This window comes from Rattus norvegicus, chromosome 8 (genome assembly GCF_036323735.1).
Source record: "Rattus norvegicus strain BN/NHsdMcwi chromosome 8, GRCr8, whole genome shotgun sequence".
NCBI classification, from domain to species: Eukaryota; Metazoa; Chordata; class Mammalia; order Rodentia; family Muridae; genus Rattus; species Rattus norvegicus.
Window position 1 is genome coordinate 104,974,084 of NC_086026.1, and position 27,878 is coordinate 105,001,961.

The window sequence follows — 27,878 nt, forward strand, 5'->3', positions numbered from 1 at the left end:
TAGTTTTATGCCAACTTGATACAAACTCGAATCACTGGAAAGGGGGGAAACTCAGTAAAGAAAATCCATAAGATCCAGCTGTAGGGCATTTTCTTAATTAGTGACTGGTGGGTGAGGGCCCAGCCATCCCTAGGCTAGGGGTCCTGGGTTCTATAAGAAAGCAAGCTGAGCAAAGCCACAGGAGCAAACCAGTAAGCAGCACCCCTCCATGGCCTCTTCCTCCAGGTTCCAGCCCTGCTTGAGGTCCTGTCCCGATTTCCTTAAGCGATGGACAACAAAGTGGGCATGTAAGCAAATCATACCAATAGCAATAGTAATAGACATAACCCTAAGACAATATGGACACATGATAGCCTGTGTTAGTCCATAATTTAACCAGCTCCTTGTTAATCAGCATGTGCTAGACTAGGAACCTTGTACTTAGTCACTTCCAAGTGTGCAAGCATGAATTCAGGATAAATCTCTCAGGGGGAAACTAATTTTGATAGACATTGCTAAACTGACCAACATTAACTTACATTTTAGATTTTTTTCCCCTATTGCATGAAATTCTGCTGTTCAAAGGGTGAAAGCTATACATAGTGTTTGGGCCCCTTGTATGGTCAATCCTGTCGGCTTGATCTAGAACCCTCTTTGAGGGAGGCTCTGGGCATGCCTGTGAAGCATTATCTAGATTAGGGTGGTCAGGGTTGGAATAGCTGTCTACTGAGCATGGGCTGGGGTTCCGCTCTATACAAAAAGAAGAAAGTCAGTTGACACAATAAACACAGCCGTCCTGACTTGATGCAATGTGACCAGCCATCCTGGCGCCCTGCCATGACTTGGGCACGGTGGACTAAACCTTGGAACTGTGAGCTGAAATAAGTGCTTTCTATCTTGAGTTGCTTTCATCAGGGTATTTTACCAGAGCAGGGAGACAAGTCACTAGTTGTGATGGTTTGAACGAGAATGCCCCCCCTTAGGCTCATGCATTTGAATGCCTGGTCCCCACTTGGTAGAACTATTTGGGAAGGATCAGTAGGTGTGGCCTTGCTGCAGGAGGGGTGATGCTGGGGGTGGCCTTGGAGGTTTCAAAAGCCCACACCATTTCTAGTTAGCTCTCCATCTGCCTTGTGCTTGCGGATCAGGATGTAAGTTCTCAGCTACTGCTGTGGTGGGTGTCACGCCTGTCTGCCTGCTGCCAGGCTTCCGGCTGTGATGGTGGTGAGTTCTACCCACTGAGAGTATAAGCCCCAGTGAAACTTCTACAGTTGCTTTCATTATGGTGTCTCTCCACAGCAATAGGAAAGGAACTAAGACACTCACACGCTGCTCCTACGGAAGCAGGACACAAGGTTACCCTCAACTGCTGTGTAAAAGCAACAACACAATAAACATTTGTGTATATGTTCCCTTATGTATGTGTTTTCCCACAATAATTGAGAAAGTGAGTAGAGGAGGAGGAAGGTGGAAAGAGAGGGAGAAAGGGAGAGAGGGAAAGGGAGAATATGGTGCCTGAGAAGACAGTGGAGCAGGGGTTGTCACAGAGCTGAGAGTCCACAGAAAGGCTAGAGATGTTATTCTTGTTGAAGATGACACGGTTTACTTCTCAAAGGTCACCCTGCTTGCCACATGGAAAGTGGTTTGGAGGGAACCACGGGAGCAAGAGATTTGACAGTAGCGTGTGTGACACCAGAGAAAGACCTCGCTGGAGTGGAATGAACACACTCTTCCAGCAGGTTTCGCCAAAGAGATAGTAAATAGAACAGGAAGTGCACTGTCCCCTACAGTGGCCACGAGGGGGCACTCTCGAGATATGATATGAGAAGGATATGAGGGGTACATGGAGCAACAGGCCAGATAACACAGGGAATTAGCAAATAATTGCAGGTAAGGACCACTGCACCACGTGTGGTGTCATAAAGACTGAGGTTTTGCATTTGAATCACCGTTCCGCACTCATTGTTCCGAGTCAAGTGTTTTTTTCTTTCTCTTTGGCCCTGCAAACCATCCTCCTCTCTGACCCCTCCCCTAGTTTCTTTTCCAGTTGCTGTAATACCCCCGGGGGGCGGGGGGGGGGAATCGAGCCCAGTGAGAGTTTATTTGGCTCCCGGTTCCAGATTACCATCCACCTTAGCAGGGAAGTGACAGCCACAGGAACTTGGGGCGATGTTCACATCCCACCCACAGTGGAGAAGCAGGGAGCAATGACTGCTACTGTTCTCTTTCCCCACTTACATAGTTCATTACTAGGGAATAACACCACCCACGGTGGTCTTTTCACTTCAATACAATCAAGATAACACCCACCCCTACATACAAGGATGACCAGAGACCCATTTCCCAAGTGATTCTGTACATCTAATAATTAACACTAGCCATCACAACCAGATATTTAAAAGGAACACTGAATTATATTTGGTGAATGGGTAGGAAACGACCTCTTCTTTCCTGTATTCTGGAATCTCAGACAGCCTTTCCTTGTCAATCACGTGGGTTCTCCTTCAGCTCTGTCATGTCATTAACTACGGAGAAAACGGGGCTCATTAAAACTGTGCAGTGGTTTGCCTGAATCACAGCCTGGGAGGAAATGCCAATTAATTTCTTACATATTTTTTAATTTATTCTCTTTCAAAAGTTACCCTCGTAAAAAATAAAATATTCATTTCCTCCCTCCTTTGATTACCAGGGAGTTTGCAATATACTAGGAAGAGCAGAAGAAGTCATGCATTTATTTGATTAATGGCTATGAAATTATTATGGTTAAGGTTATTGTTTCAGACCACAGCTCTGTGGGAATGTTAATAAATGTGATTGCTTTTGCTAGAATATTCGTTAATCCTGTGGTTTAGTGTGTTGATAATGGAACATGCTGTTCCCCGGACTCTTAATGAGCTTTTCCCACTGGCTAGCAGAAAAGCAAAGAAAATCATTTTACAACCGCATGCACAGCGAGAGGGTCCGGTAGTTTTCAAATCTCCCTATGCTCTCAGACAATGTCACCAAGGTACACTCAGACAGAGTTTCTTTCCCTACAGTCTTTTCTCTGCCTTTGGCCTTTTTAAAATTTAACAAAGAAATCTGAGAAATAGTTACTGAAGACTGGATGGTGTCCCTCCCCCATGTTCCCAGGATGAAATTTTAATCTTCAACGCAGTTGTAGGTGGCCAGGAGGCCTCTGAGAGGTCATAGGAGTTAAAAAACAAACAAACAAATAAAACAAACATAGAGATGGGTTCTTAATGCAGCTGAGCTGGTGCCCTTTTATAAGAAGAAGCACCCCCCACACCTCACACACCGCCCCGCCTTGCTGCCACACACACTGCTCCAGCCATGTGAGAAGGACGCTGTTTGTAAGACAGAACGAGCTCTTGCTAGCAGCTGACCCTGCTGGACCTTGATCTGGAACTTTAAACCTCAAGAATGAAGAAACTAAAATTGCAGGCAAAGCTACCCAAGCCTGTGAGACAGTGTGGTGGCTAGTGAGCTCACGGACAGGGGATGTCATCAATCCTGAAGAAGTCCCGCCTGCCCCTAGCTGTTTGCAGTTAGAAAGGCGATAATCAGCTTGGAGACCTGGAGGTCGTTTGCTTCAGCAGCTTGGGGGTTTTGCCTTCTTTATGAAAAAGTAGCTCAAAGTGGACCAAACCGGATGATGATGAAAGACTGCTTTGTCGATTCAGGTCACCCCACAGTTACAGAGTGAGATGATTTTCTTCATAACATAGGGCCTTCTAGTCAAGGACAAATCGATGTTTGACAAACAAGTGTCAAGTCAAATGTTAACTCTTCTGTATCCTTCAAATACCTTCTGCCCTCAGAGAAATCTATACAGATCAATGCATGTGTGTGCATGAAATTAAAAGCTTCTCACCCAAGGAAGCCAGCTAGGCATGCACGTTGGCCTCCTCCTGTTCCAGGGACTGTCACTGTGTTGATATTTTTAAAAGGAGAGGGGTAAAATTAAATCATCAAAGAGAATAGGGGAGGAAGCCACCGACGAACAGTACAAAGCTGGAAGCCGGATAAGCAGAGCAGAGAAAGCAAAAACCCAGAAAATATCAGGGAAAAGAAGGCAGATGCAGCTAAGAGAATAGCCTGGTGACAGCACTGACAAGAGCCTCACACCCAGAGGGACTGGTATAGGACAGCTATCAACTTCATCACAATAAATGGCCTGACTGTTTTATAGAGAAATGAGTACCTAGCTGACATCATTGGAGGTGCAGTTGTCAGGTCAGGGAGAGCTTCCTTGACTGTGAGATCGGGGTGGGACAAGGCGGGGTGCTGTGCAAATGGTAGAAATATGTGAGACGGGAAGCCAGAGAGAATGAGGGCTCATGAATGCTCTGCTGTGATGACTTGGATAGGAACTAATTGGGGTCCCATGGAACTTTCTTAATATCTTTCAAGTGCAGTGACCTGGACATCAGCTAATCACCTCCCTCTAGACCCCATCTTTTAAAGGTCAACCACCTCTCGGTCCTACTCCAGTGAACATTAAGCCTCCTGTACAGGAGATACATCCCTGGGGCTTTATTTGGTTTGGAGGTCAAACCATTGCACAAGATGCTGTCCAAGCCATAGCACGAGATGTTAGCTTACATGCTAGCTATTGTCTCATAACCCCTGCGCTATCATTTCACATGAAAACTGCATGCACATGTAAGTTATTCTTTTGTAGAACTATATAACATTCTATAACTTGTTTGCCTATTTCTCTGTTTAAAAAACTTTCAGATTATTTTCTATTTGATTCCTCCCTCTGATGATGTAATATATTTATACACATGACAACTTTCCTTAAACATATATGCCCTTTATATTGACATTTCTCTTTTTATAAGCTAATTTTTCAAAACTGAGACTTCTGAGTCAAAAACGCCTGTATAAATTTTATTGTCTGTCAGCTGATGTAACACTTCTGGGAGCTCCAGGAGCAACACTGAGGGTCACCTATAGCAACACTGAGGGTCACCCATTTCCCAGTCTGCACTCAACGCTTATGTTCTTGTACTGTACTCCTTCTGTCGCTGGTGGTTTCTTGAATTGCTGTCTTTCAGGTGTCCTCCATGGTGAGATTTTTACCAATAGTCTTCCGTATTTTTATAATTTTTAACCGTATTTTTCTGTAATTTAAGCATTTATATTTCTAATCCACCTGGGATTTTTATTAGAGTGTGAAATGACATGTAATGATAACTCACATTTACTGATCAATTTCTACACACGAGGCATTCTGTAAAAAGCACCGTATGAAGTTCACCATAGATAAGAAAATCGTGGATTGTAGAATTTAAGGGATCACTGAAGCTCATGTGTTTTCTAAAACCAAAACTTGAGACTTAAGCTGACCAAGCTTTGCTTCTTCTTTGGAAAATCAATTCCATGATCACTTCTCCAAAAATTAATAAACTGGTGGACATTTATTCTCTGCAAACATTCAGTTTATCCATCTCCGAAGAAAACATGCCTTCATGTTTTGATTTGGATTGTATTAAGTGTGCCTGCATTTGTTAAGGATTGACATTTATACATGGATCTGCTCAGTCACATGATCAATGCCCACTTAGATTCTTTGATAAAATATTAGACGTTTATCTAATTCCTTGTATTTTTGCATGAATTTGCTGTTACCTTGTAGTTTTGTGAATAGAATATGTTCACACCTGTATCGTGTAGTCACAGAAGTAAAGCTGATAATGTGTGTACATGTGTCTTGCAATGAGCCAAACCTGTTGTTTTGGAAACAAGGTTTTTCTGTGTAGCCCAGGCTGGCCTGGAACTCACTGTATAGCCCAAATAGGTCTCAAAATCTCAGTTCTCTTGTCTCAGTTCCTCAGGCTAGGTCATAGGTCTGTGCTACCATGACTGGCTTCCAGATGTTTCTAATGGAGCCTTGCTTTGTTGAAGTGTACTGCAGAGGCTTGCTCTCTTTTCCCGTTATTAGATTTTCAGACAGAGAATATTACCTTCTTTAAAACCATCAATTATACCATAGCCCTGAGCTCAGCATCAGCCCTCGTCTCTGATCATCTTGAGAGCAGCCTTACTTTTTCATTCAGTAAAATGATGCTGCTCATTGTTAACTGTGGTAATTGATGGCTTTAGATAGCTTCCTTGTGGTCCCATTGTTCTTAGAATTTATATTATTACTACTAGTAGTAGTATATTCCTATTATTAATGGGTTTGGTTTGCAGTTCAATGATAGCACTTTGCCTAGCATTCAAAATGCCCTAAGTTCAATCTCCCTCATGAAGGAAGGAACAACTACTTATTACTTGATTTTCTTTTTAATTTGTTTAGCTGGTTTGGGTTCTTTTAAGACAACACCCCCCAGTGTAGGTCTGGCTGCCCTGGAACATATGGACTAGGCTGGCCTCGAACATGGAATCATCCTACCTTTGCCTCTCTAGTGCTGGGGTTACAAGCTTGCGCTACCTCAGGCAGGCAGGTTTTTTGTTTTTAATCTCGTGTCAATGTCACATAACTTCGCCTTTTACTTTATAACAATGTTGAGGACACTGTTGTGTTCCCAGTGCAGTGGAGTATACAGTGTGGAACAAGGACTCTGGCCATCTTTGCACCGCAGCCCTTCTGACCTCGGGAAAAGTTAAGCCCCTCCCACCACTTTTTTTAGTTCACTGTACGATGTCAGTGTATCCTTAATGTTATAAAAACCTCCAGCAAATTATACGTCACAAAAACTATAGCACAGTGTCGGTTAGGAAAACACATATAAGCAATTCTAAATAAAACAAGCAGATGCAATCCAGTAGTGTTAAAAAAACAAAACTGGCAGCAAATGGTAGGAGACTAGAACTCCAAGGGGAGAAGTAAACCGAAAATATATACTAAAAGAACAAGAAGGGCGAACAAGACAGTCGGCTGCTACATACTAACAAGGTTAGAGCTGGAAGTGGGAACATCTTCTTCATGATGTTTTCAAAAAATGCTTTTCTTCATTCTTTGCGAGTTTGTGAAACACTGCACTGAAAGTGTGGTAAGGAAGGGTGGGGCCCCGCACGCTGCCTGATGATTAATGCAAGGAAGCCACTCACCATAGAGCAGGACGCATCCTGACTCAGCGAGTCTCCTCTCCTCGCCCGGCAAGGGCACCAACAGGAGTCAAAACAATGCTGCGCCGTCTCAGAAAATTCCTGATTGGGTTTTGTCTCATGAAAAGATTTCCCAGAATTAAGAATTCCCTTTTGTTCTTGCTGGGTGTGATGTCATCCCAGCAGTCTCGTGGATTGTGTCGGTACGATTTCTTTTTTCCTTTTTAAGCTATGCATGTCACTTGGAAATCCCTTTGCCGATGTAGGGCTGGGTGGTCTCGTATTTCCTATCTCTAGGATCACATTCATTCATTCATGAATTTGACCTACATTGGGCTCCTGTCATGTGGTACCCGGTACCAGGAGACTGGAACAGGGTGATGGTGTACTAGGCTGGTGCCTGTCCTTAGAAGCTTGGGGGCTATGGCCTGTGGTTAGTACTGTACCGAAATCCTAACTCACCACCGACCTCTGCCACGACAAAGTACAGCTGGCGAGGGAAGGGGCATCTCCATGCTTGAGTGCAGAAACGGCGGGGTTTGTTTTTGTTAATCACAGAGAGATCTCATGGTGTTCTAATTCATAACTGCTAATGCCATCCAACTCTGTGCCCCTCCCCTTACTGAATACTTTCTTAAGCAGGGAGAAGCTGTCTTTCCTCTGTGCCGTCTCTCTAAGGCTGAAGCCTTCGTGCATTAGCTCACCCAGCCGGCATCTCCGCTCTGCCTTTGAGGCGGGTCCTGCCTGAACCTTTCTGCACACAGGGATGTGAATCTAGGGTCCCAGCAGAGGTCCCCACACATCTGGGAGTCCCTGTGGGATAAGCAGCGATAGAGAACAGAAGGGAAACACTCTGCGTTCTTGTTTTTTGGTTTTTTTATTTGTTTGTTTTAATTTCCTTAAAAAGAAATTTGATGAAACAGGAGGCACCAATTGTTCACATATTTCACTCTCTTATTCTGTTCTTGGGAGTTTATGGCAAGTCAACAAATGAAAATGTTAAAACGACCAGTCATAGGTTTTGCGACTCAAGCACTCCTGAGGGTGAGCCATTGAAAGGAGCTGAATGGTCAGAGGCTCGGGGAAAAAGACAGATGCTGTTCCTGGAGGGAATAGCACAGGGTGGAGTTCATATACAGAGGATGATGGATACACGAAACAGCTTTAGTTTCAGTAAAAAACAAAACAAAACAACTTAAGAGAATTGTGAGTGTAGCCAATGGTTTAGTAAGTAATTAGCTCTCTTTCCCTAGAAATTCTTTACTTGAAGAAACTAGCTTCCTTTTATGCAAATTAGAAAAATGACAGCTGTCTCAATGAGCTGTTCTTGCCAAACAGCGAAGAGAAAGAAGCCACCTCCTTCATGTGGGAGTTGTCTGAGCCTAGCTCCACCGTTTCCAGGTTCTATGGCCTGTCACCTCGTCCCAGAGAGTTTATGTCAATTGACTCAAGCTAGAGTCATCTAAAAGAGAACCTCAATTAGAAAAATGTCCCCATAAGATCCAACCGGAAGACATTTTCCTAATTAATGATTGGTGGGGTGGGCCCGGCCCATTGTGGGTGGTGCTATCTCTGGGCTGGTGGTCCTGAGTTGCATAAGAAAGCAGGCTGAGCAAGCCACAGGAGCGAGCCAGTAAGCAGCCCCTCCATGGCTTCTGCATCAGCTCTTGTCTCTGGGTTTCTGCCCTGTTTTGAGTTCCTATTTTTTCTCCTTTGATGATGAGCGTGATGTGGAGGTGTAAACTGAATAAACCCTTTCCTCTTGTTTCCTTGGTCGTGGTGTTTCGTCTGCCATGCTGTGCAGCACACACCTAGGCTGCTAGTCCCTCCCTTATGGAGAGAAGAAAGAACCAGGGGTGAGCTCCAGCTATTGTGTGAAGAAACAAGTGCAGGCCTTCCCCTCAGCCCTACCTTTCTGTGGGGCAGCTCTTGGCTGGGGAACGTCTAGTGAAATGTTCCTGCATATGGCTGGGCTTCGGGATTGGTCCATAGGAAGGAGAGTCCCCTACACTGGGAGGCTGAATTTACAGACGGGATAGAAGGAAAAATACATTTTGCACATACATTTTGCATTCAAGGCTAAATACCATCATAGACTCTGTGACAGAAAACATGGGAAACACAGAGAGAGGAGTCCTGACCTCGGAAACAATGCTCCTGAAAAGGCCAGGCAAGAAGGCGAACTACTCTTTGCCCAGGAGCTGTTACAGCTGCAGTGTCTTCATGTCACCATACCAAAAGACACAGACACGAGCTCTTACAAACACAAAACTATCAGCTGGGCGGCGGTGGCATGCACCTTTAATCCCAGCGCTTGAGAGGCAGAAGCCGGCAAATGTCTAAGTTTGAGGCCAGCCTGGTCTACAGAGCAAGTTCCAGGACAGCTGAAGCTACACAGAAACCCTGTCTTAAAACCAAACAAGCAAACAAAAACCAAGCAAATAAACAAAAAACCAAAATGAGACAACCACCACCACTACCCCTACCCCCACCCTCATCCCCACCCCCACACAAAACGACTCCGGTTTTTTTTTGCTGACACATCGGGGAAGGAAAAATCCAATCTCAGTGGAGCAGAACACTCTCTGTTTGGATTCTACTTGTCCGTTATTGGTGCCAAGCTCAGGTCTTCCTCAACCTCTCACAGACCCACATTTCCCAGAGATCATTTTCTTCCTGAGCTCTGGACTCCAGCCCTGGACGCATCTTTAGCACTAATGCTCCCCGGGAGCTGCCAGGTCACCTGGCCCCTGAAGAAAGTACTGTGTTTGTCAGCATCAGAGGAGGACACACTCAATAAGCCTGCTCGCAACTGAGGCCCAGCTGCTCTCCCACCCTTCTCCCAAACAGGGCTTTGCCGAGGGCCATGTGTGCGTCTGGGTAGCCACCTCAACTCCCTGTGTGAGGACTGGACATGACTCCCACGTAAGCTGAAGTTTCTCTGTGTGTCTGCACACTTGGCTTCGGTGCATAGTAGTCTTAGAGGCTAACTGTGAAACTCCCAGCGTTTAAACCAGCTTCCCTCAGGAGGTTCTGTTAGTGCTAAAAGCTCAGGCCAAAATCAAAGAGTGTAGATTTCTTTCATTCGACACTGTATCTGCACTGACATTTATTGTGTTTTCTGGAGAGGTGAGAACACAGGGAGGCCGTGCTGAGCGGCAGGGGTGCGAAATGATGCTATTAATAGACGGGGTTTCAAGAATTCCCTTTAATACAAACTACTTTGTTCGAATTGACCTTTAAAATTCAAATGAAAACCCTGGGACTCGTTCTAGCAGGATGACCCAGGTTCTGTGCCGTTTCTTCCCGGGTAAATCACCAGCGCAGCACATCAGCACACCTTATTCTTCTAGAACAGCTGGAAGATGCGGCATGAATCTTCTTTTTAAGGTCCCCAAGTGATTAACGGTGAAGAGCAGAAACCACTGCCCAGGTCTTTGAGGTTCACAGCCAACAGCTTTTGAGTTTTCTATTTTTGGCTTAGCAGGTCTGGGTTGTGGAGACTATGCCAGATCACTGTCAATACGAATACTCTGAGTTGAGCCTAGGCTCTGGGTTTAGGAAGCGTTTAGGAGAGCCTTTAGTTATTTGTGTGTGTGTGTGTGTGTGTGTGTGTGTGTGTGTGTGTGTGTGTGTGCACGCGCACGTGTGCACTTGAGTGCACTGGTAATCCAACTCAGGTAGTTAAGCTTAGTGGCAAGCACCTTGACCTCCTGAGCCACCTCGCTGGCCCACTGGAGAGCCTTAAGCATCCCATAGATCTTCATCGTTTGCCCACTATACACCAGATCCTGGAGAAAAACCAATGGGCAAAGCCTTTGGACCCTGCCTTTATGGGTCTTATAGTTCATCAGGGAAGACATAAAATGAACAAAACACATATCACATCCCATAGAGAAAGCGTGGGTGATGCTAAAGCAGAGAAATAATGGGAGGGAGACGAAGAAAAGCGTGTGAGGCAGAATGAGGTAGAGAGTAAACCAAGTGCAAGGGCCCTGGGCAGCTCACAGCCTACCCGTGAACTAAGAAAAAGACAACCCCTCTCCAGGGAAGAAAGCCCGTGCCAGGCTCAGGGCCTGGTGTCAGAGCATGGCTGACTCTGTAGATGAGCCCTCTCCTCTTAAAATGGGCCAGTGGTCAGGAGACAGTCTGGGCACAGCCACAGGCAGCCTTTCTTAGTGAGACACACTGGAGACCTAGAGGAACCAGAGGAAGGCTGATACAGCCAGGAAGATGAGGAGGAGGAAGACTGGAAATCACCTGTCTCAGTCTTTCAGAATCTTTATCTCTCAAACCAAGCACTACCAACTACACAGGATAGAATTCCAGGCAGCCCCCCTGCCCCCCACCCTGGGTTCCCTCTCCATTAACCATTAGCAGGGCACCATCAACAAGCAGGTAGCGCCAGGATTTTAAAATTCTATCAGCTTTAATGACAATAACACTGGGTATGGAAACTTGTGGCTGGCTGTTTTCTGCATCAGATTCGCACGGAGAAATACTCACCTCCCTGACTTAGCCCTTCCCTGTTATCTGTACATTAACATTAACCTTCCCACATTCTATACACAAGACATTCTACACAGCCAAGTCACCATGCTAAGTATGAAAACAGAGTAAACCATTAGTTAATATTTTTATTTACAAAAAATAAGTCAGATATTTCTCTCTTTTCTATGAGACTTGATTTCTGCTTTATTTCTGATTTGTTTCAATGGAGAGACAGACCAGTAGTAGAGAACACTTATTCCTGCAGATGATGTGGGTTTGACTCCCATCACCTACATGGCAGCCCCCAACCATCCATAACTCAGGGATCCCGATGGCCTCTCTGACCTGCTCAGGTATCAGGCACACGTGTGCTACATGGAAATACATGCAAGAGAAATGCTCATAAACATAATATATTAAAAGCCTTAACAAATAGTAGTTTTGACATCCCCACATCAAACTACTGGGCAGTGGAAAATGAAAGGGAATTTGAGAACAGAATGCAGTGTGCTGTTCACACCGACCAGCCCCACGGGCTTCGTCTGTCTCCCCTAAGAGGCGGTGAAGAGGGTCCATTGCTGAGTGCCTTGTCAGAAATGCTCATTCAAAGTCTGCAGTGCACACTCGAGCTGGGAAGACTGGACAGAATGGGAGCCCACAGAGCCTTTCGGTTCCCACTCCTCCGTCCCAAGCATCCTCCAGAAACAAGGTTAGCGTAATCGGGAAGTCTGAAACGTGCACAGGTGGCCATCCATGCTATGTCAAGTGGGAAGGAAAGGAAGGCCCACTGGTCAGCTCCAGATCCATGTGTTAATCACGAGTGAGCGAGCCCGGTGGTGTGTGTGCAGACACTAGGAGAAAGAGGCCAGTTCTCGGGGATTGACAGTTCTCCAGGGATGAGCCTGTGTGGACAGTTCAGGACTCGGAGGTTTCAGCCCTTGCCCCAGCCTTAACCCCCACGAGGTCACGGTCAGAGACGGCTGCAGTCTCTATTTTTTTTTTTTTAAGATTTATTTTGGGCTTGGTGATTGTGCAAATTACCACAAACATCTGGAGGTCAGAGGACACCTGCAGGAGTCTGCCCTTTCCTCCTATCATGTAGGACTGAGCTCACCCCTAGGCTTGTCAGCCAACGCCTATACCCACTGAGCCAACTCCCCAGCCCCTTTAGTGCGACATTTAGAAAAGCAGCCAAAGCTTACTGGTATTTAGGGTGGTGTCAGAGCTTTCCTGACTTTAAAACAGCTGCCCTAGGTAAATTACTCTAAGTAAAAACATGGCGGAGCCATCTCCCTGCAGCTTAAAACAAGGTGGACTGTGCTTGCACTACCGGCGCTCCACCTTCTCTCTCTCCTCCACACCCTCACGTCCTGCACTGGCTTGGAGCACAATGATGCTTACTAGTGCCTGCGAGCTGTCTCCAAAGACTCTCACTACAGATCCAGCAAATGACGCCAGCCCAGCACTCGGAAGTGCCTAAGATTGAGGCAGCTGGAGGTGAGACTTGGTAGAAGGAGAAAGAGAAGCAGGAAGGAAGGAGAGATAGGGAGAAGCCAGAAGGACAAGGCAGGGATCAAGAATGCAATAGGAGGTTGGGGATTTAGCTCAGTGGTAGAGCGCTTGCCTAGCAAGTGCAAGGCCCTGGGTTCGGTCCCCAGCTCCGAAAAAAAGAAAAGAAAAGAAAAGAAAAAGAATGCAATAGAATAGCTGGGTGTGGGTGACATGCCTATGACCTGATGGAACACCACATCTGTGATCTCAGCACTTGGGAGGTAGAGGCAAGAGCATCGAGAGTTCAAGGTTATCCTCAGCTACTTAGTGAGTTAGGTGTCAGCCTGGGCTACATAAAACTCTGTCCAAAAGGAAAAAACAGACTAAAATATTCCTATTGTTAACAGTGGTACCCACTTGTAACCCCAGCAGTTGGGAGGTAGAGGCAGGAGGGAAGGCAAATGTTCTAAACCATCAACAGACAAACAACAGTACACACACATCCTCTAGCTTTCTTTTGATCATGACCGCAGGGGGGGGGGGAGAGAGAGAGAGAGAGAGAGAGAGAGAGAGAGAGAGAGAGAGAGAGAGAGAGAAACTAGAAACTTATGGCTCCAAGGACAGAGATCAGTGAGTGATCATGAGGAAAATTACGTTGTTAGAGGGGAAAAAAGCCTGTTCCCTTCGTAAAATTGGCTTAAGTGTGCAGAGGAGCCTCCGGGGTGACCCCAATCCAATGCTTGTGGTTTGCACATGGGGCACAAAATGGATGTGAGATCACCGGCACACCCTAAGAAATCAATACTTAGGAGTGTGATACGCTTCTCTTAGTTTAGTGAATGGCGCCTAGGTCATTTTACCCATAAACATTTGCAACAGACATGGAGGTCACAGCAATGAATACTATTGCATGTTCAAACTCAATGGAACCAATAGTGAAGAGCGATAACTGAGGCGTCCCCCCGCCCTTTGATGTTTCAGCTGGGTCCTTTCCCTCCTATGGCCATCAACTGCTATAATCAACTATATTATGCTAAACATAAGGATCATCTAAGGGATCAGAGACTACTGCTTGCCTCCCTCAACTCTCCAGGGTCCAGCCAACCCCCGGGCTCAACATTCATTTATTGGAGGATGCTCTTTACATTAAATGTGCCCCATCGGTGTTCAGCCTTCACATCACGTCTTCTGTGACGTCATTCCTTTGGGGACCCTCTAGCAAGACCTAATGGGTACCCATATTCAATAACACTCAGCGCTAACCTTCAGGCACATCAATGTGTTCTTATCATCGACTGTGCTCACTTAATTATTAACAAGGCTTTTCAATAATAGTGAAAAAATTTCAGAGAGAAGAGGTTAAGCCACTTTACCAGAAATGCTTATGGCTAACCGTGCAGCAACTTCTCAGGGGGTGTTGCTTTGTACAGGTATAAGGGAGGGGCTGGGGACGAACAAGGATTCACTCTGCCTCTGCCACCTGGCTGCTAAACTTCTCTCAGCCTGTCTCATGTTCTGTCTCAAAATCGGGCTGGTGTACTCGTCACCTTGCAGAGGGCTTTCTGAGGATTAGAGGTAAAGCTTCTATCACCGTAGCCGAATGCAGTATACGGTCAGTAAACAGAACAACTGCCAGGGATGGGAAGTCCGCCTGCCCTGCTGGAAGCGTTACATAGTAACCCTGCTCTGAGATCCAAGTCTCAACCTTAAACTCATGCTTACATAATCCGGAAAACATCCCCCAGCTGTGAAGTGTTACGGATGCTTACGGAGTGCACGGCCGTGTGTTTTAAGAAAACCTGTAGATAAGTAATGAGGAACTCGGTAATCTGCTCTCCACACTTGGTTTCTCAAGTAAGTGGCAGCCAGCCAACAGGCCATACCAAAAGCAAATAGTAGTACTCATTGGTGCGCTCCTCCCCAGAAGGTAACCTGGAACTGGGTTCAATACAACCAATAAGTACGAGGCCTGTGTAGAAGGATAAAACAGGCTCTGGACAGGATACACAGAGGGCAGAATTAGGAGAAACACTCCAGATTGCGACGCCCTGTCCTGGAAAAGAGGATGGCAGCAGACAGGACAAACAGGGGCAGTGGATTGTGAAGCAGAGGTCAAAAAAAAAAAAAAAAAGTTTTGATCGCTCTCCTTACCAGTCACAGTGCTGCCCCTCCCCCACCCAACCGTATTTACACACTGATGTCCTCGAACCGCTTACTAAGTGAAATCCTCACAGTACAGCCACTGAAAATGGAGAGATCCACATCTGCCCTCGAGACCACTCGTAGGGAAAGGGGGTCAGGGACTGGCTGGGGTGGAAGAATGTGGCATTGGCCCTGACGGGTGGACATAGTCTCTGTAAGTCTTCCTTAGCTTCTTTTCAAAAGACAACTGCTGCCAACTTAGAAGCAGGAGCTCCAGATAAGAACCCAACCCACTAACGCCCTCTCCTGAGTCCAACCCAGCCTTCCTTCCCACCAGACTTTCCCCAAAGGCTGCCACAGGTCCTCCCCATGCCTAGGGAGCTCAGCCTCTCTAAGGCTACCATGACTCGCTCTGGCCTGGCAGAGTGGCTGAGAACACAGCAAAGCTATTTGCATCTTTAGGAGAGTGGACGCTCTTTGCCGAGCCTGACTCTCCGAGAGGATTCTCAGGCAGACTCTTGAGGGTAGGTCCAATATGGCCTTCTGCTCAGTTGGCTGGTTTGAGACTACAATGAAACTGAAATGAAAGGGTTTCTCCCAGACCTGGTGAGGAAGGCCTGAAATTCCAGCTATTCTGGAGGCTGGAGCAGGAGGATTGGCAGTTCAAGGCATAGCGTGCCTGAGCTTACAGAGTGAGCCCAAAGACAGCCCAAGCAATTAAGACTGTGTCAAAACAAAGTTAGAAGGGGGTCTGGAGATGTGGTTCCACAGCAGAGCTTGTGCCTAGCATACACAAGGCATTGGGTTTAAACTCCAGGACGGAAGGAAAATGTCCCTGCAAACAGTATAGCATAAAAGGGCTTGTTTTTCTGTGGGTTGAATTTTCTGTTTGCTTCATCTACTCCCAATAGAAGGACACACAACCAAAGAAAACCATATTGGGAGAATCCCTCTGGTTTGCTGCAGCTCTTAAAGCGACTGAGGCCCTTTCCTGTCTTGGGAGACCTTACTGGTTTCTACCTGAGTGACAGCATTACCTTGCCAGTATCATTCCTGGTGGGTTTTGGCCACCGAGAACAATGCAGAGAGCCTGGTTTCCTCGAGATGCCTCACATACAGTACACATATACAGTGGCACGGCAGCTGGCCTGTTGCTTCTGTCTGCATGGCCAAGCACACTGATGAGAGGGCCACATGCCTCTGAAGAAGCAGACCCCCCGAGGCCAAGCGTACAACCCGGCTCATGCAGGACTTGGGGAAAGGCTCTCGAATTTCAAGACTAAGAATCCGAGAACCTCTATTGACTGATAGTAGTTAAGGGAAACTTAGCATTGCTGCTCAAAATATGTTTGGCTGTTTCATTAATACTGCTATATTCCACTCTACTGGGATATAGCAAAGGCTGCTGTCTGTGTCTAGACCACAGAACTTTCATGAACACCATTTTCCTTTGGCAGTACAACCTGTTTCTTCTGGTTTTGACACTTTTAGAGGTGCATCTTAGGATTTCTATACATTTTCATATTTCTGTATCAGGTTCCTTGTTAGTAGTCACCCTGTCACCCTGTCCATTCCATCAGTTGGTTCTGTGTCCTACCCGGGGTTAGGAATATGAGAGAAGAGCACTTTCTGAAAGAAAAGAACCTCTTGAAACATTTTGACGTTATAAAATATTGACGTTATAAAACAACACTATATTTTATTAGAACCACCTCCCCCCCGGGTTTTTTTTCCAAGACAGGGTTTCTCTGGGTAACAACTCTGGCTGTTGCTCTGTAGACCAGGCTGGCCTTGAACCCACAGAGATCCACCTGCCCCTGCATCTCACATGCTGGTATTAAAGGCATGTGTCCCCATGCCTGGCCAATTCTGTCTTAATCAGAAAAATATATACCATTTACCTACCTAGAAATTTTGGACAGTCACATCAATCCAATTATTTTGAAGGTTTCTTTTTTTAACCAAATAATGTTCCATTGTGACAGTTTCATTAATGTGTAGCATTGTGCTTGGTTCATGCTCACCCATCTCCTCCCCTTGGTAGCTCCTCTGCTTCCTCCTCCTCCACTTGTCCCCTTCTTCCAGCCCGTCTACCTCCTGCTCTGAAGGCCTTTGATTTTAAAGAGTCTGACTGTGCATACTGGTGTTCAGAGGCAAAGGCAGGTCAATCTCTAGATTTCACGGCCCGTCTGGTCTACCTAGCAAATTCAAAGCCACAGAGAGCTACACAGGGAGACCTTGTCTCAAACAAATCTAGTTCTGCGTGTGAAAGAAAATCTGTAAAACTTCTCCCGATTATGTAAGTGAGTTGCTTATGCAACCGAGGGGCTGCGAATGTGGGAACTATAGCACGACGTCGAACACCTTTTCCAGGTGACAGCTTGGGTTTGGGGAAGCAAAGGGAACATGAACAATTCCTTTCTCTGATTTGCCTGGAGTTCAGATTTAGCATTCCTCCACCTGAATTAAGTGTTTGACTCCTAATTGGTTTTACAGATTACCTTGGGCCCCTCTCCACATGTTAAAGGAGGCTAGAGTTCATTTTTAAAACTCTAAAAGGAAAAAAAAAAACTAAAAGGGAAAAAGATAAAGAAATGACCAGTTAAATAACGCCAATGAAACCTAAATTCACTGCAAACCCACTAACCAAAAATATGTGATAGGGCAGAAAGATATAAAACCAACATGTACCTTTGGCCTGATTGTGCAAGAGTTTGCAAAATCAATGAGTGGAAACTATTTCAGAGAGTAGATTGGAACTTCCAAAAAGACTTGATTAATCTTAAACATTTACAATACAAAAATGATAGTCTAGTTACAAATAACTTATTCATAATTCAGATTGTTAAAGAAAATCTTTAACCTTCTTACAGGATTTGATTTAGTGATGAAGGCAGCCCTTTCAAAATAAAAATGAATAAGATAAAATTTTAAAAGAAAATCAAAAGCCTTTTCCTGAATGGGATAGATGGTCCTTCCTACCCGCCCGATTCCTCAAAGTGAAGGAGGTTACTGGGTGTTTTAGTTTCATACATAAAATCTAAAAGTAGCTTGGCTGGGTTCACATTCACCACCTGGGTATGCTTATCATGGTTGTGGTGCCTCCATTTTCCTTATCTGCAAAATGGGGGTAAAGAGTATCTAAGATATTTTTAATCTATAAAACAAGTGTCTAACTCCTTAAAACTGTAGACCTTGTTATAGATACCAAGGCGAAGACTCCAGTTAGATGAAACCACACCCGGAGTGTCTCGGGGAGATGGAACATGGTGAACATTTGAGACGTCACAGGGAAACCCCATCTTGGAAGTCTAGGTTTTGGTAATTTTTACACCACTGCTCATCACAAACCTTTGAACTCTTCAAGTATCCTTTTCTTCAGGTCCCTTGTCTGAATAAACTCAAACTAGCCTTGCCAGGTCCTTCTAAGGTGAATTATTCATAGGTTTATCCAACCCATCGATTCCAAGTCTCTAAGAAAGATCTCAACTCTCTTTTCAGGTTTGTTCCAGAAGACACTTATAGTCTTCTGTCACCTACACCTCCTGAGGCTCCTGCACGGCTCTGTTTGGGAATCCCTTTTTAATAATTTTCTCAGCTCCTTAGAGGCGTTCTGAATCCCCATACCACCATCTGAAACTGTTCTTTAAATCCATTGTAGAGCGCTGCTGAGCCCTTCATCGGATTCCTCGTTAAAGACACAAAGGGGTAAGCTTGTTGGTGAGCTGAGCTGAAGATCAGCCTGGGAACTGTCCCTTTAGGTCTCTTTATAGGCACCACAAAGAGAGAGAGGGGAGGATAGTGACGCACCTGAATAGGACCGCTAGAGCAAGGAGATAAACTAAGGTTTGGCGTGGATTGAGTAGGAGGGCAACACTGGCGCACACGCACACACGCACACGCACGAGAGGAGAGAGAGAGAGAGAGAGAGAGAGAGAGAGAGAGAGAGAGAGAGAGAGAGAGAGAGACTCACACACGGATGAGAGCAGGACCGAGAGGCAGCACCAGCTGTCTGACAACCGCCAGGCTCGGATCTGGACACCGTCTCTAAGCGGGTACCGCAGTGCCCTCCCTGCCACCTCCGCAGGTTACAGTTAGAGCATCCCTCCGCCCAGTCGGGCTCCCCGCCCCCCACCCCCACGAACTCGGGTCCCCTGTGTCCTCTAGAACGCCGGCGTGGCTGTCGCGCTTCGAACCCCCTCGCCCACCCTCGCCCACCCTCTCGCCCTGGGCGCCGGCGGCCGCGTCTCTGGCCAGCCTCCCGCCCCGCATCAATCATTAACGCGGCGGCCCGAGCGACCGCAGCCCGAGAAGGGGGGTTGGGGAGATGGTAGGAGACGCAAGCCAGGGGACACCTCCTTTGCCCGCCGCGGCGCAGACACCCTAACCCTGGGGGCCCCCCGCCCTGCGCGGCGCCGCCCTCCCCCGCCAGCGCCTCGCGCACATCCCGCCTCCCGCCGCCCGCCCCGCGCGCACGATGCCCAGTCACCGCCGCGCCGCCGCCGCCACCGCCGCCGCAGTCAGCCGCGCCACCGCCGCCACCGCAGCGCGGCCGGTCGCGCGCTGAGAGACGCGAGCGCGGCGAGGACGCCGCCGGCAAGTCGCGCGCTCAGCAGCCTCTCGCCCGGTGCGCCGAGCCCCCAGAGCAGCCAGCTTCCAAGCCGAGGCCGCGTAGCCAACCTGCGGCCGCGGTCCCGCGCGCGCGCGCGCGTACAAAGGCTCCGACGGCGACCGGCGCCCGCGGTGGCCTCGCGCGCGCCCTAGCTCAGCCCGGGGCACCATGCCGCGGCGCCTGCAGCAGCGGGGCGCCGGCGCGAAAGGACCGCCCGCCCCGACCTCCCGGCGCTCGCATCCCTCCTCCGTCCCCCGGAGCCCGCCGGCGGCCACCACCAAGCCGTTGCTGCGCTGGGACGAGGTGCCCGACGACTTCGTGGAGTGCTTCATCCTGTCCGGCTACCGGCGGCTGCCGTGCACCGCGCAGGAGTGCCTGGCCTCGGTGCTGAAGCCCACCAACGAGACGCTCAACTTCTGGACGCACTTCATCCCGCTGCTGCTGTTCCTCAGTAAGTTCTGCCGCCTCTTCTTCCTGGGCGGCAGTGATGTGCCCTTCCACCACCCCTGGCTGCTGCCGCTGTGGTGCTATGCGTCGGGGGTGCTGCTGACCTTCGCCATGAGCTGCACGGCGCACGTGTTCAGCTGCCTGTCGCTGCGCCTGCGCGCCGCCTTCTTCTACCTGGACTACGCTTCCATCAGCTACTACGGCTTCGGCAGCACCGTGGCCTACTACTACTACCTGCTGCCCAGCCTGAGCCTGCTGGACGCCAGAGTCATGACGCCATACGTGCAGCAGCGCCTGGGCTGGCACGTGGACTGCACCCGCCTCATCGCGGTCTACCGCGCGCTCGTGCTGCCCGTGGCCTTCGTGCTGGCCGTGGCCTGCACTGTAGCCTGCTGCAAGAGCCGCACCGACTGGTGCTCCTACCCGTTCGCCCTGCGCACCTTCGTCTTCGTCATGCCGCTCAGCATGGCCTGCCCCATTATGCTAGAGAGCTGGCTCTTCGACCTGCGAGGCGAGAACCCCACGCTCTTCGTGCACTTCTACCGCCGCTACTTCTGGCTGGTGGTGGCCGCCTTCTTCAACGTGAGCAAGATCCCCGAGCGCATCCAGCCGGGTCTCTTTGACATCATCGGCCACAGCCACCAGCTCTTCCACATCTTCACCTTCCTCAGCATCTATGACCAGGTGTACTACGTGGAAGAGGGCCTGCGCCAGTTCCTCCAGGCACCCCCTGCCGCGCCCACCTTCTCGGGCACAGTAGGCTACATGCTGCTGCTGGTGGTTTGCCTGGGGCTGGTCATCAGGAAGTTCCTGAACAGCACCGAATTCTGCAGTAAAAAGTGAGCCTCCACCCCCGGAGGAGGCTATGGTTTGCCCACCTGTTTGCGTGGAGTTTCTGTTGTTATTGTTGGTTTGTTTTCAAGTTTTGTTGTTTCCTTCTTTGCTAGAAGAGGGTGCTCCAGGCCACAAGGGAAAGGTTCCTTGATAGTTGGGGAATCCCAAGTCCACTGGCCTTTGGAAAAAGAGAGATGGGGATGAAACAGAAGGAAGAGGGCCTCCGGGAAGAAAATTAGGGACTGTCTATGATATCCAGGGATTTTGCAAAGACAGTGAGGATTGTCTGTGATTACTGATAGAGCCCCAAGCAGTTGGCTTCTCTAACAGTCTTCTGTGTCCCTTAGTGAAGGCAGATGTGCAGTGAAGAGGTTAAACACCAATCCCTGGCTGCTACTGCGGTCTTGAAATGATTGGATTTGTCAAAAGAATGGAACTTTCCTTGTTGGGAAGTGGGCACAAAGACGCAAACCCGGGGCTTACCCCACCGGACGATGCATGGAATGTGAACACAGGTTAATTATTTAAAAAATGTGTATCAGATGTTATTTAAATGATAATATATGCAATGATTTTTTCCCATAATTTATCGAAGCCTGTGAGATGCACTGAATTTCCTTTGTCACGTAGTTTTGATTTTGCAGCCTTCTGCATTGCACACGTGAGCCGGGCATTAGGGCAAGCTTGAGAGCTCTCGACTACATTTTTAAACAGTGTTCTGTGAAGGCCTGTGAGTGTCATGATAAAACTGTGAATGACTACTTAGGGACTCTGATTAGACTATTGGTTAGGCTCCAGTGGCTTGTATAGGTCTCCAATTCCTACTTACTTTGATGTATTCCACAAAACCCACCTTGGGGTTTTTTTTTTTTTTCTTTTTTCTTTTTTCTTTTTTTTCCTTTTAATCTGATTCTTTCCTCTCTACTTATTTAAGTTGCCACTAAAATAAATGTGCCTTTTGAAGCAACACCCAAATGACTGGTCCTCAAACATAGCTTCTTGTACTGGGAAAAGAGCATACTCTTTTTCCTACTTTGCTGCAAATCGTGATTGAACGGAAGGGAGGGAAGATGGGGGTGGGTTTAGGTTTGTAGTGAGGCCGGAAATAGCTTAAAGGTGTACGGAGTGTTTCGCTTCTGCAAGGGTCAGCCCACTAAAGTGGCTGAGGTTCCTACTGCAACCACAATGAATGGACATCAGCGCATGTATCCCTGCTTAAAATTTAAAAGGCAATCAGGATCCGTGAGGAAGCTCTACTAGGAAAGCAGGAATCTCATTTACGACTGGAATCTTTGAGTTAAGTAAGAACTACAATTGTACAGTTAAACATCAAAGTCCCATTGGAATCCAAGCTGTGGAAATGATTGGTAGTCACCCTGAATCCTTGAAGAGTTAGGAGCATGCCCGCAGATTCTTTCTAATGACCCTATCGGCCAGTGTTGTTAGACATTTTTTACAAATGTTAACCTGTCATTAGAATGGCAACTCTTTAACAGTAGTGCATTTAAATATTCGTCACACTTCTTGGTAAGTCCTTCAGGCTAAGAGGCCACTACATTAATGAATGGGGAGCCTTGGCATAGTAGTGTAACATAAGGCGAGCACATAGGGTATACGAACACTTACCTCAGTACTGGCAGGATGGTGCTCCTGAAAAGGTCGGTGTCTTGTTCATGCTTTTACTTGCTACTGTATTTGTAAATAGATAATCTTGGCACAATTCCCTGGAGGAACCAATGCCCTGAGTGTGTTCACTTGCACACAGAAGTTAAATGTGTGTGTGTGTGTGTGTGTGTGTGTGAGAGAGAGAGAGAGAGAGAGAGAGAGAGAGAGAGAGAGAGAGCGAAGAGAGGGGGTGGTGGGGAATGTATGTATTGAATTTAGGACTTCTTAATGGGATTTTAAAATATACTTTGCATGACCCCTGATGAATGTCAACGTCTCATCCTTTGCAAATGCAAGATTTCTGTTGGGTTACAGAGGTTGATAATGTGTGCTTACCACTAATACTGCTCCTCAACGAAACTTAATTGAGCACTTATGTCCAAGGATAACTGTGGAAATTAGGATGCATCCACATACACTTACTTGCATGTCACTGTCACTTCTCGTAGCATCTCAAAGAGTGTTCACTCATAAACTAAAGAAACAGGTTAAGGAATATTTTGTAGGTTTTGTTGTTGTTTTTTAATTGAGACACCCCCGTTGGAAGGACCTCTCAAGAGAGGGATATCTGAAAGAATCTATGAATGTGGGAACAGGAAGTAAAACCCAGAATTTGTCTTTTTGGGTTCTTGTTGCAGACCTTCTGGGTATTCTCTAGCTGTGTGTCTTTGTCTTTAAGCAGAGGCCACTTGAGGATAAAATCATACCCATATCATTTTCAAGTGATTATGATGCATGAGCCAGTGAGATGACCCGCTTTCCCAGGCTCCAGGAAAAAGGAGGATGCATCTCCCCTCTCCGCCGGACATTTCCTTTCCCCCTTTCTGTGCTACTAGCATTAGCAATGGGACATTCGAATTGAAAAGACGATTGGCTTCCCTTCCTGTTCGCAGATACACCACATACACCATTCAAGACCAGGGACGGTTTAACTACATGTTACTGGCTGAACTATATTCTTTCTGTTAAGGCAGATAATGCCGTTTTAGAGCCAATATTTACTCGGTCTATTTGCAGAGAGCTAACCCAGCTTATTACACATTTCAGGAGTAATGTAGCCATCAGAATAAAACTCTAAAATACTTTCCCATGTTCTCCATTTCACCACAGGCATTAGATTTGATTGTATTTTAACAGTTCGAAATATATGACAAATTATAAATAAGAATTCACTCCACTATCTTTATACAGTCTATTTGGCAGTAAAAATTTGAAGCCTATTATAAAATCCAATTTTCTTTTTGTTTGTAGTCATAGCCTAGGTGGCATCTCCAGGAGCAGCCCCTTGGAGGGGTGCCTGGGAAATAACTGATGTCTGTGCCTATTGCTTCTAGGGCTGGCTGCCTAAGGCTCGGGTTTAGTTGGCTACAGGGAGACGCCTTCTTCCTCCCCAGATTGCCTTCACTCAGGTGAAGAAGATGATCTTCCCAGAGAGAGGTCGTCCAGACTCCTCCATGTCGTGACTGGCTTGTAAAAATAAACATGATCTTTCCCCACTGGCCACACACGTTCCATAAATAGCCCAAGGAAAAAGTATGGGCTACATAACTGTCCCGAGTGGCCTTAGGCTGCTTCCATTCATAAACCCCACTGTAAGTGCTCAGTCAGAAAACCACTTAGCCTAATCTGTCGGACAATTTTAAGGCAGGATTTTTAATCTTCAGCTCTCCCAGCTAGTAATCGGCACGAAGCTGTAGTCGACAGGTATGGTCGAAGTCACTTTTTAATGGTTTTACCATTGGCCGAAGGTGACATAATTTCAAACTGCTATTAGAAGGCAGAGATCGCTGTGTGCTCGGTTGTGTCTGTAAGTCTGCAGGTCTATATTACACAGTCAAAGCATACAGATATCAATTGGATATATCATGGGTAATCATGGATAATATATCCTTTAATATCTATTCAATTTTGAAATAAGACACGTTAAGAGCTGGGTACCTTTAAAATTAGATTGTAAAAATCTTAAAATGTTGCCAGCCACTGACATGATTTCCGCCGTCATCTTGTTCTTCAGCCATTAAGTTTGCCTTTGCTGAACGACTCTGTTAGGCTCCTTTGACTGATGTCCATCTAGCCTTCAATGTGATCTTCCTAGTGATTCCTGGACATCTACCGTGTGTAAGACGCTGAGCAAGGATCCATTCGCATAATTGCCTTTTTGTCTATAGCAAAGCAGAGCTGACGTTTGGTTTTTTTTTTTTTTTCTCCTATTGGTATAAGATCAGGATAATAGGAATTTATCTGCAGCTTTTTACCTTTTCCCTCTGTCCCTTAGCTTTAAAAAATGTTTTTGAAAACAATTTACAATTCAGGTATAAAGACACACACACACACACACACACACACACACACAGAGAGAGAGAGAGAGAGAGAGAGAGAGAGAGAGAGAGAGAGAGAGAGAGAGAACAGAGTTTAGCATTTTTTATCACCATGGTAACGTCAGTACTAACAATGAACTGCTACAAGGTTTATAGCGTCCACACCATTAAGAGTGGTTCATTCAAAGTGCCTAAAACAGATAGTGTTGTAAAGTCAAAGCAGGACCACACACATACACGTGAGTTTATATATAAATACACTGTAGCTGTCTTCAGACACACCTGAAGGGGGCATCGGATCCTATGACAGAGTTTAAATGCTTAAATCTCCAAAATGTTTCTGGCCTTTCCCTTCCCTCTTCTAAGATCCTTTTGTTGAGAGAGAGAGGAAGAATTGGACTCAGACAGCCAGCACAGGGCAGCCGCGCAGCTATGGACGGTTACCTGGTTTTAAGTTCTGCCCCTAGAAAAGCATGTGGGCTTTGAGAGTGTTCGTGCTCAAACAGGTGGCGAGGGATTCTGTTTGGCATCGTAACAACATCCTTCAGCTTCTGACTGCAACACTGCATGCCGTGGGATATTTTGAGTAGTACATTTATCCCGTGGCTTAATTTGTTTCCATAAAATTAGGGCATAGGTCAAAAAAAGCATTAGGGGCTAATTGGGAATCACATTTTAAGTTGTTTTCTTGAAAGATTGCCACGTATTTGCTGACACGTATTGCCAAACAAAAGCAATCGAGTCTAGACACCCGGAAGAGAGCACTGGATGGTGGAAAGAGGCATTGTAGGCTGTCCCTTTATGAGGGGCCACAAGCCTTCCTACTGGAGAGTTGAGGTCTTCAATATTGTCAAAAAATTTTTCTTAATTCCAAAATGATTATCCATTCTCAGTAATCAAAAAACTTAACATACATTCCTGTTGTCATTCCCCAGAGAACAAATGCATTGCCTTTCTGGTTTGTGAATTTCTTAACAACTTGTAGGCTTTTTTTCTTCTTCGTTTTGCTTTGTTTTGTGATGGCTTCTTCCGTAGTCTGTGAGCAAGCTGCAGAACTGGCTGGTTTAGTGATAGGTCAGGACCCCAGATGCTCATTTAGCTAGTGATGGTGGCAGGGTGTGTCACACACCTGTATGCAACAATACGTAGTTACAATCTGGTGCAGGGCAGCAGCCCCTTTAAGTTCTTAGAAGTACCCGTCCCCACCCCGTGTTGTGCTTCTGAATGTAACACAGATGCTTTAATGCTTTTGGTTCTGAACGAGACATTTCTCAAGGAAATATCTTGAGTGTGCAAATCCATTCTCCAATGTGTAAAAGTGGCAGGCCACCTTCTCCATGCTTTACCGTTCCACCCAAAATAGGCAATAAGCACACACACACAATAAGCAGGCATCGCCGGGAGGAGCCTTCAGATGGTTGTTTAGCTGTTTCTCTTGGTTTACCACCACGCCTAGGAAGGTAGGACACCATGTCAATGAACCCTGTTTCTGGGTGAAGTATAGAGACCCGCTTCCTCCTCCTTTTGGTTCCATCTCTATTTAGAAAGTACAGTCTTTTCTTTTTTAACTTGCTGGATGCAGAAATAATGCATGGGAAAAATTTTTTAAAGACATTTTAATTTTATATCTCAAAAGTTTGTGGTTGGGGATTTAGCTCAGTGGTAGAGCGCTTGCCTAGCAAGAGCAAGGCCCTAGCAAGGCCCTGGGTTCGGTCCCCAGCTCCGAAAAAAAAAGAAAAAAAAAGTTTGTAATAGCAATTTGTTTGTTAAAAACAAGCCTCAGCACACGGATGAGAACCAGGGCTCTTCCAAAGCCTCATCTTTGTCTGGGCACTTAATCACTCTGAGCTCTTACCCAAATGATAACAGCCTCTTGGGTCTTTCAAACTGTAAATATTGTGTAGTTTTAAAAAAAAAAAGGCTAGCTTCTTCTTTTTCTAAGGCATCAGATAGATTCTAGGTGTGTAATAAAGCTAAACTTAAAAGGTCTTTTAACGTCGTCTGCTTAGAAGCTGTCACTAACTTCCCTGTCTTGGGAAGACTCGGTCGTAAAGATCTGTCTCTGCCAAGTTGGTTTACTTTTCTGGGGCCATGAGGAAAATTATTCTAACGAGGCCACCGAGTTCCCAGGCAATGAGGGCGTGAGGCACATTTCCCGTGGATGGAGTGTCACCATAGCAAACCCTAGAGACAGCAGAAGGCTTGGCCTGGCTACTTCTTGCCTCTACAAGGAAGCCATAAGCCGGGACAGAAAAGCTTTCCTTTGGGAGCTGAAGGGAGGCTTCCACAGGTTTTTCCTCTCACTTAGGCATGTGGTAGCTCTGAATTTGAATCTTCATTCCAGCTTTCCCCAATCCATTCCAACCACCTTCGACGCCTTCACTTCCCACAAATCCAGCCTTGAAGACAACAGATTCCTATAAGGATTCCCAATGCGCTTAGGCATTCAGCCATCTGCCTTATGAGGGCATCGCTTGAGGGGCTGTCTGTCTTCCCAGGCTTAGGGCAGAGGCAGAGGGGAGACTTCACACATCGTGTGGAAAGGTTTCACGGGGAGTTTCTAAGGCTCATTAAGTGGTGGTAGCTGAGAAATATGGGAGTAAAGAAGAATGCAGGCATAAAGAATTTTTTTTCCAGTGCTTGCTAAATTGATTCTTCTTAGGCCACCCTGACTCGTCTTCACTCTAAGAGCTGACTTAGCTAGAGAGGCATTAGTTCTCAGGATGTGAAAACTTCCAACCTGGACTGTAAGGTGCCTTCACGGTATATTCGGACAGAAGAGCATTACTTCATCGTAATTCCAGATTTTCAGAAAAATGAAGGCGAATCATCTATAGGAG

The 27,878-nt window shown here is 46.5% G+C and overlaps 1 protein-coding gene and 1 long non-coding RNA gene across 2 annotated transcripts; both read left to right on the forward strand.

Annotated features, from left to right (window-relative positions):
• The first annotated feature begins 7,072 nt into the window (after window positions 1–7,072).
• LOC120094231 (uncharacterized) lies at window positions 7,073–8,810 on the forward strand. Its single transcript, XR_005488388.2, has 2 exons — window positions 7,073–7,241; window positions 7,678–8,810. It is a non-coding gene; the product is annotated as an uncharacterized LOC120094231 (long non-coding RNA).
• A 10,990-nt stretch (window positions 8,811–19,800) lies between these two features.
• Paqr9 (progestin and adipoQ receptor family member 9) lies at window positions 19,801–22,097 on the forward strand. Its single transcript, NM_001271152.2, is given in 1 exon segment — window positions 19,801–22,097. A coding segment is annotated over 1 exon segment (1,122 nt). The 5' UTR covers window positions 19,801–19,942; the 3' UTR covers window positions 21,065–22,097.
• Window positions 22,098–27,878: the final 5,781 nt, after the last annotated feature.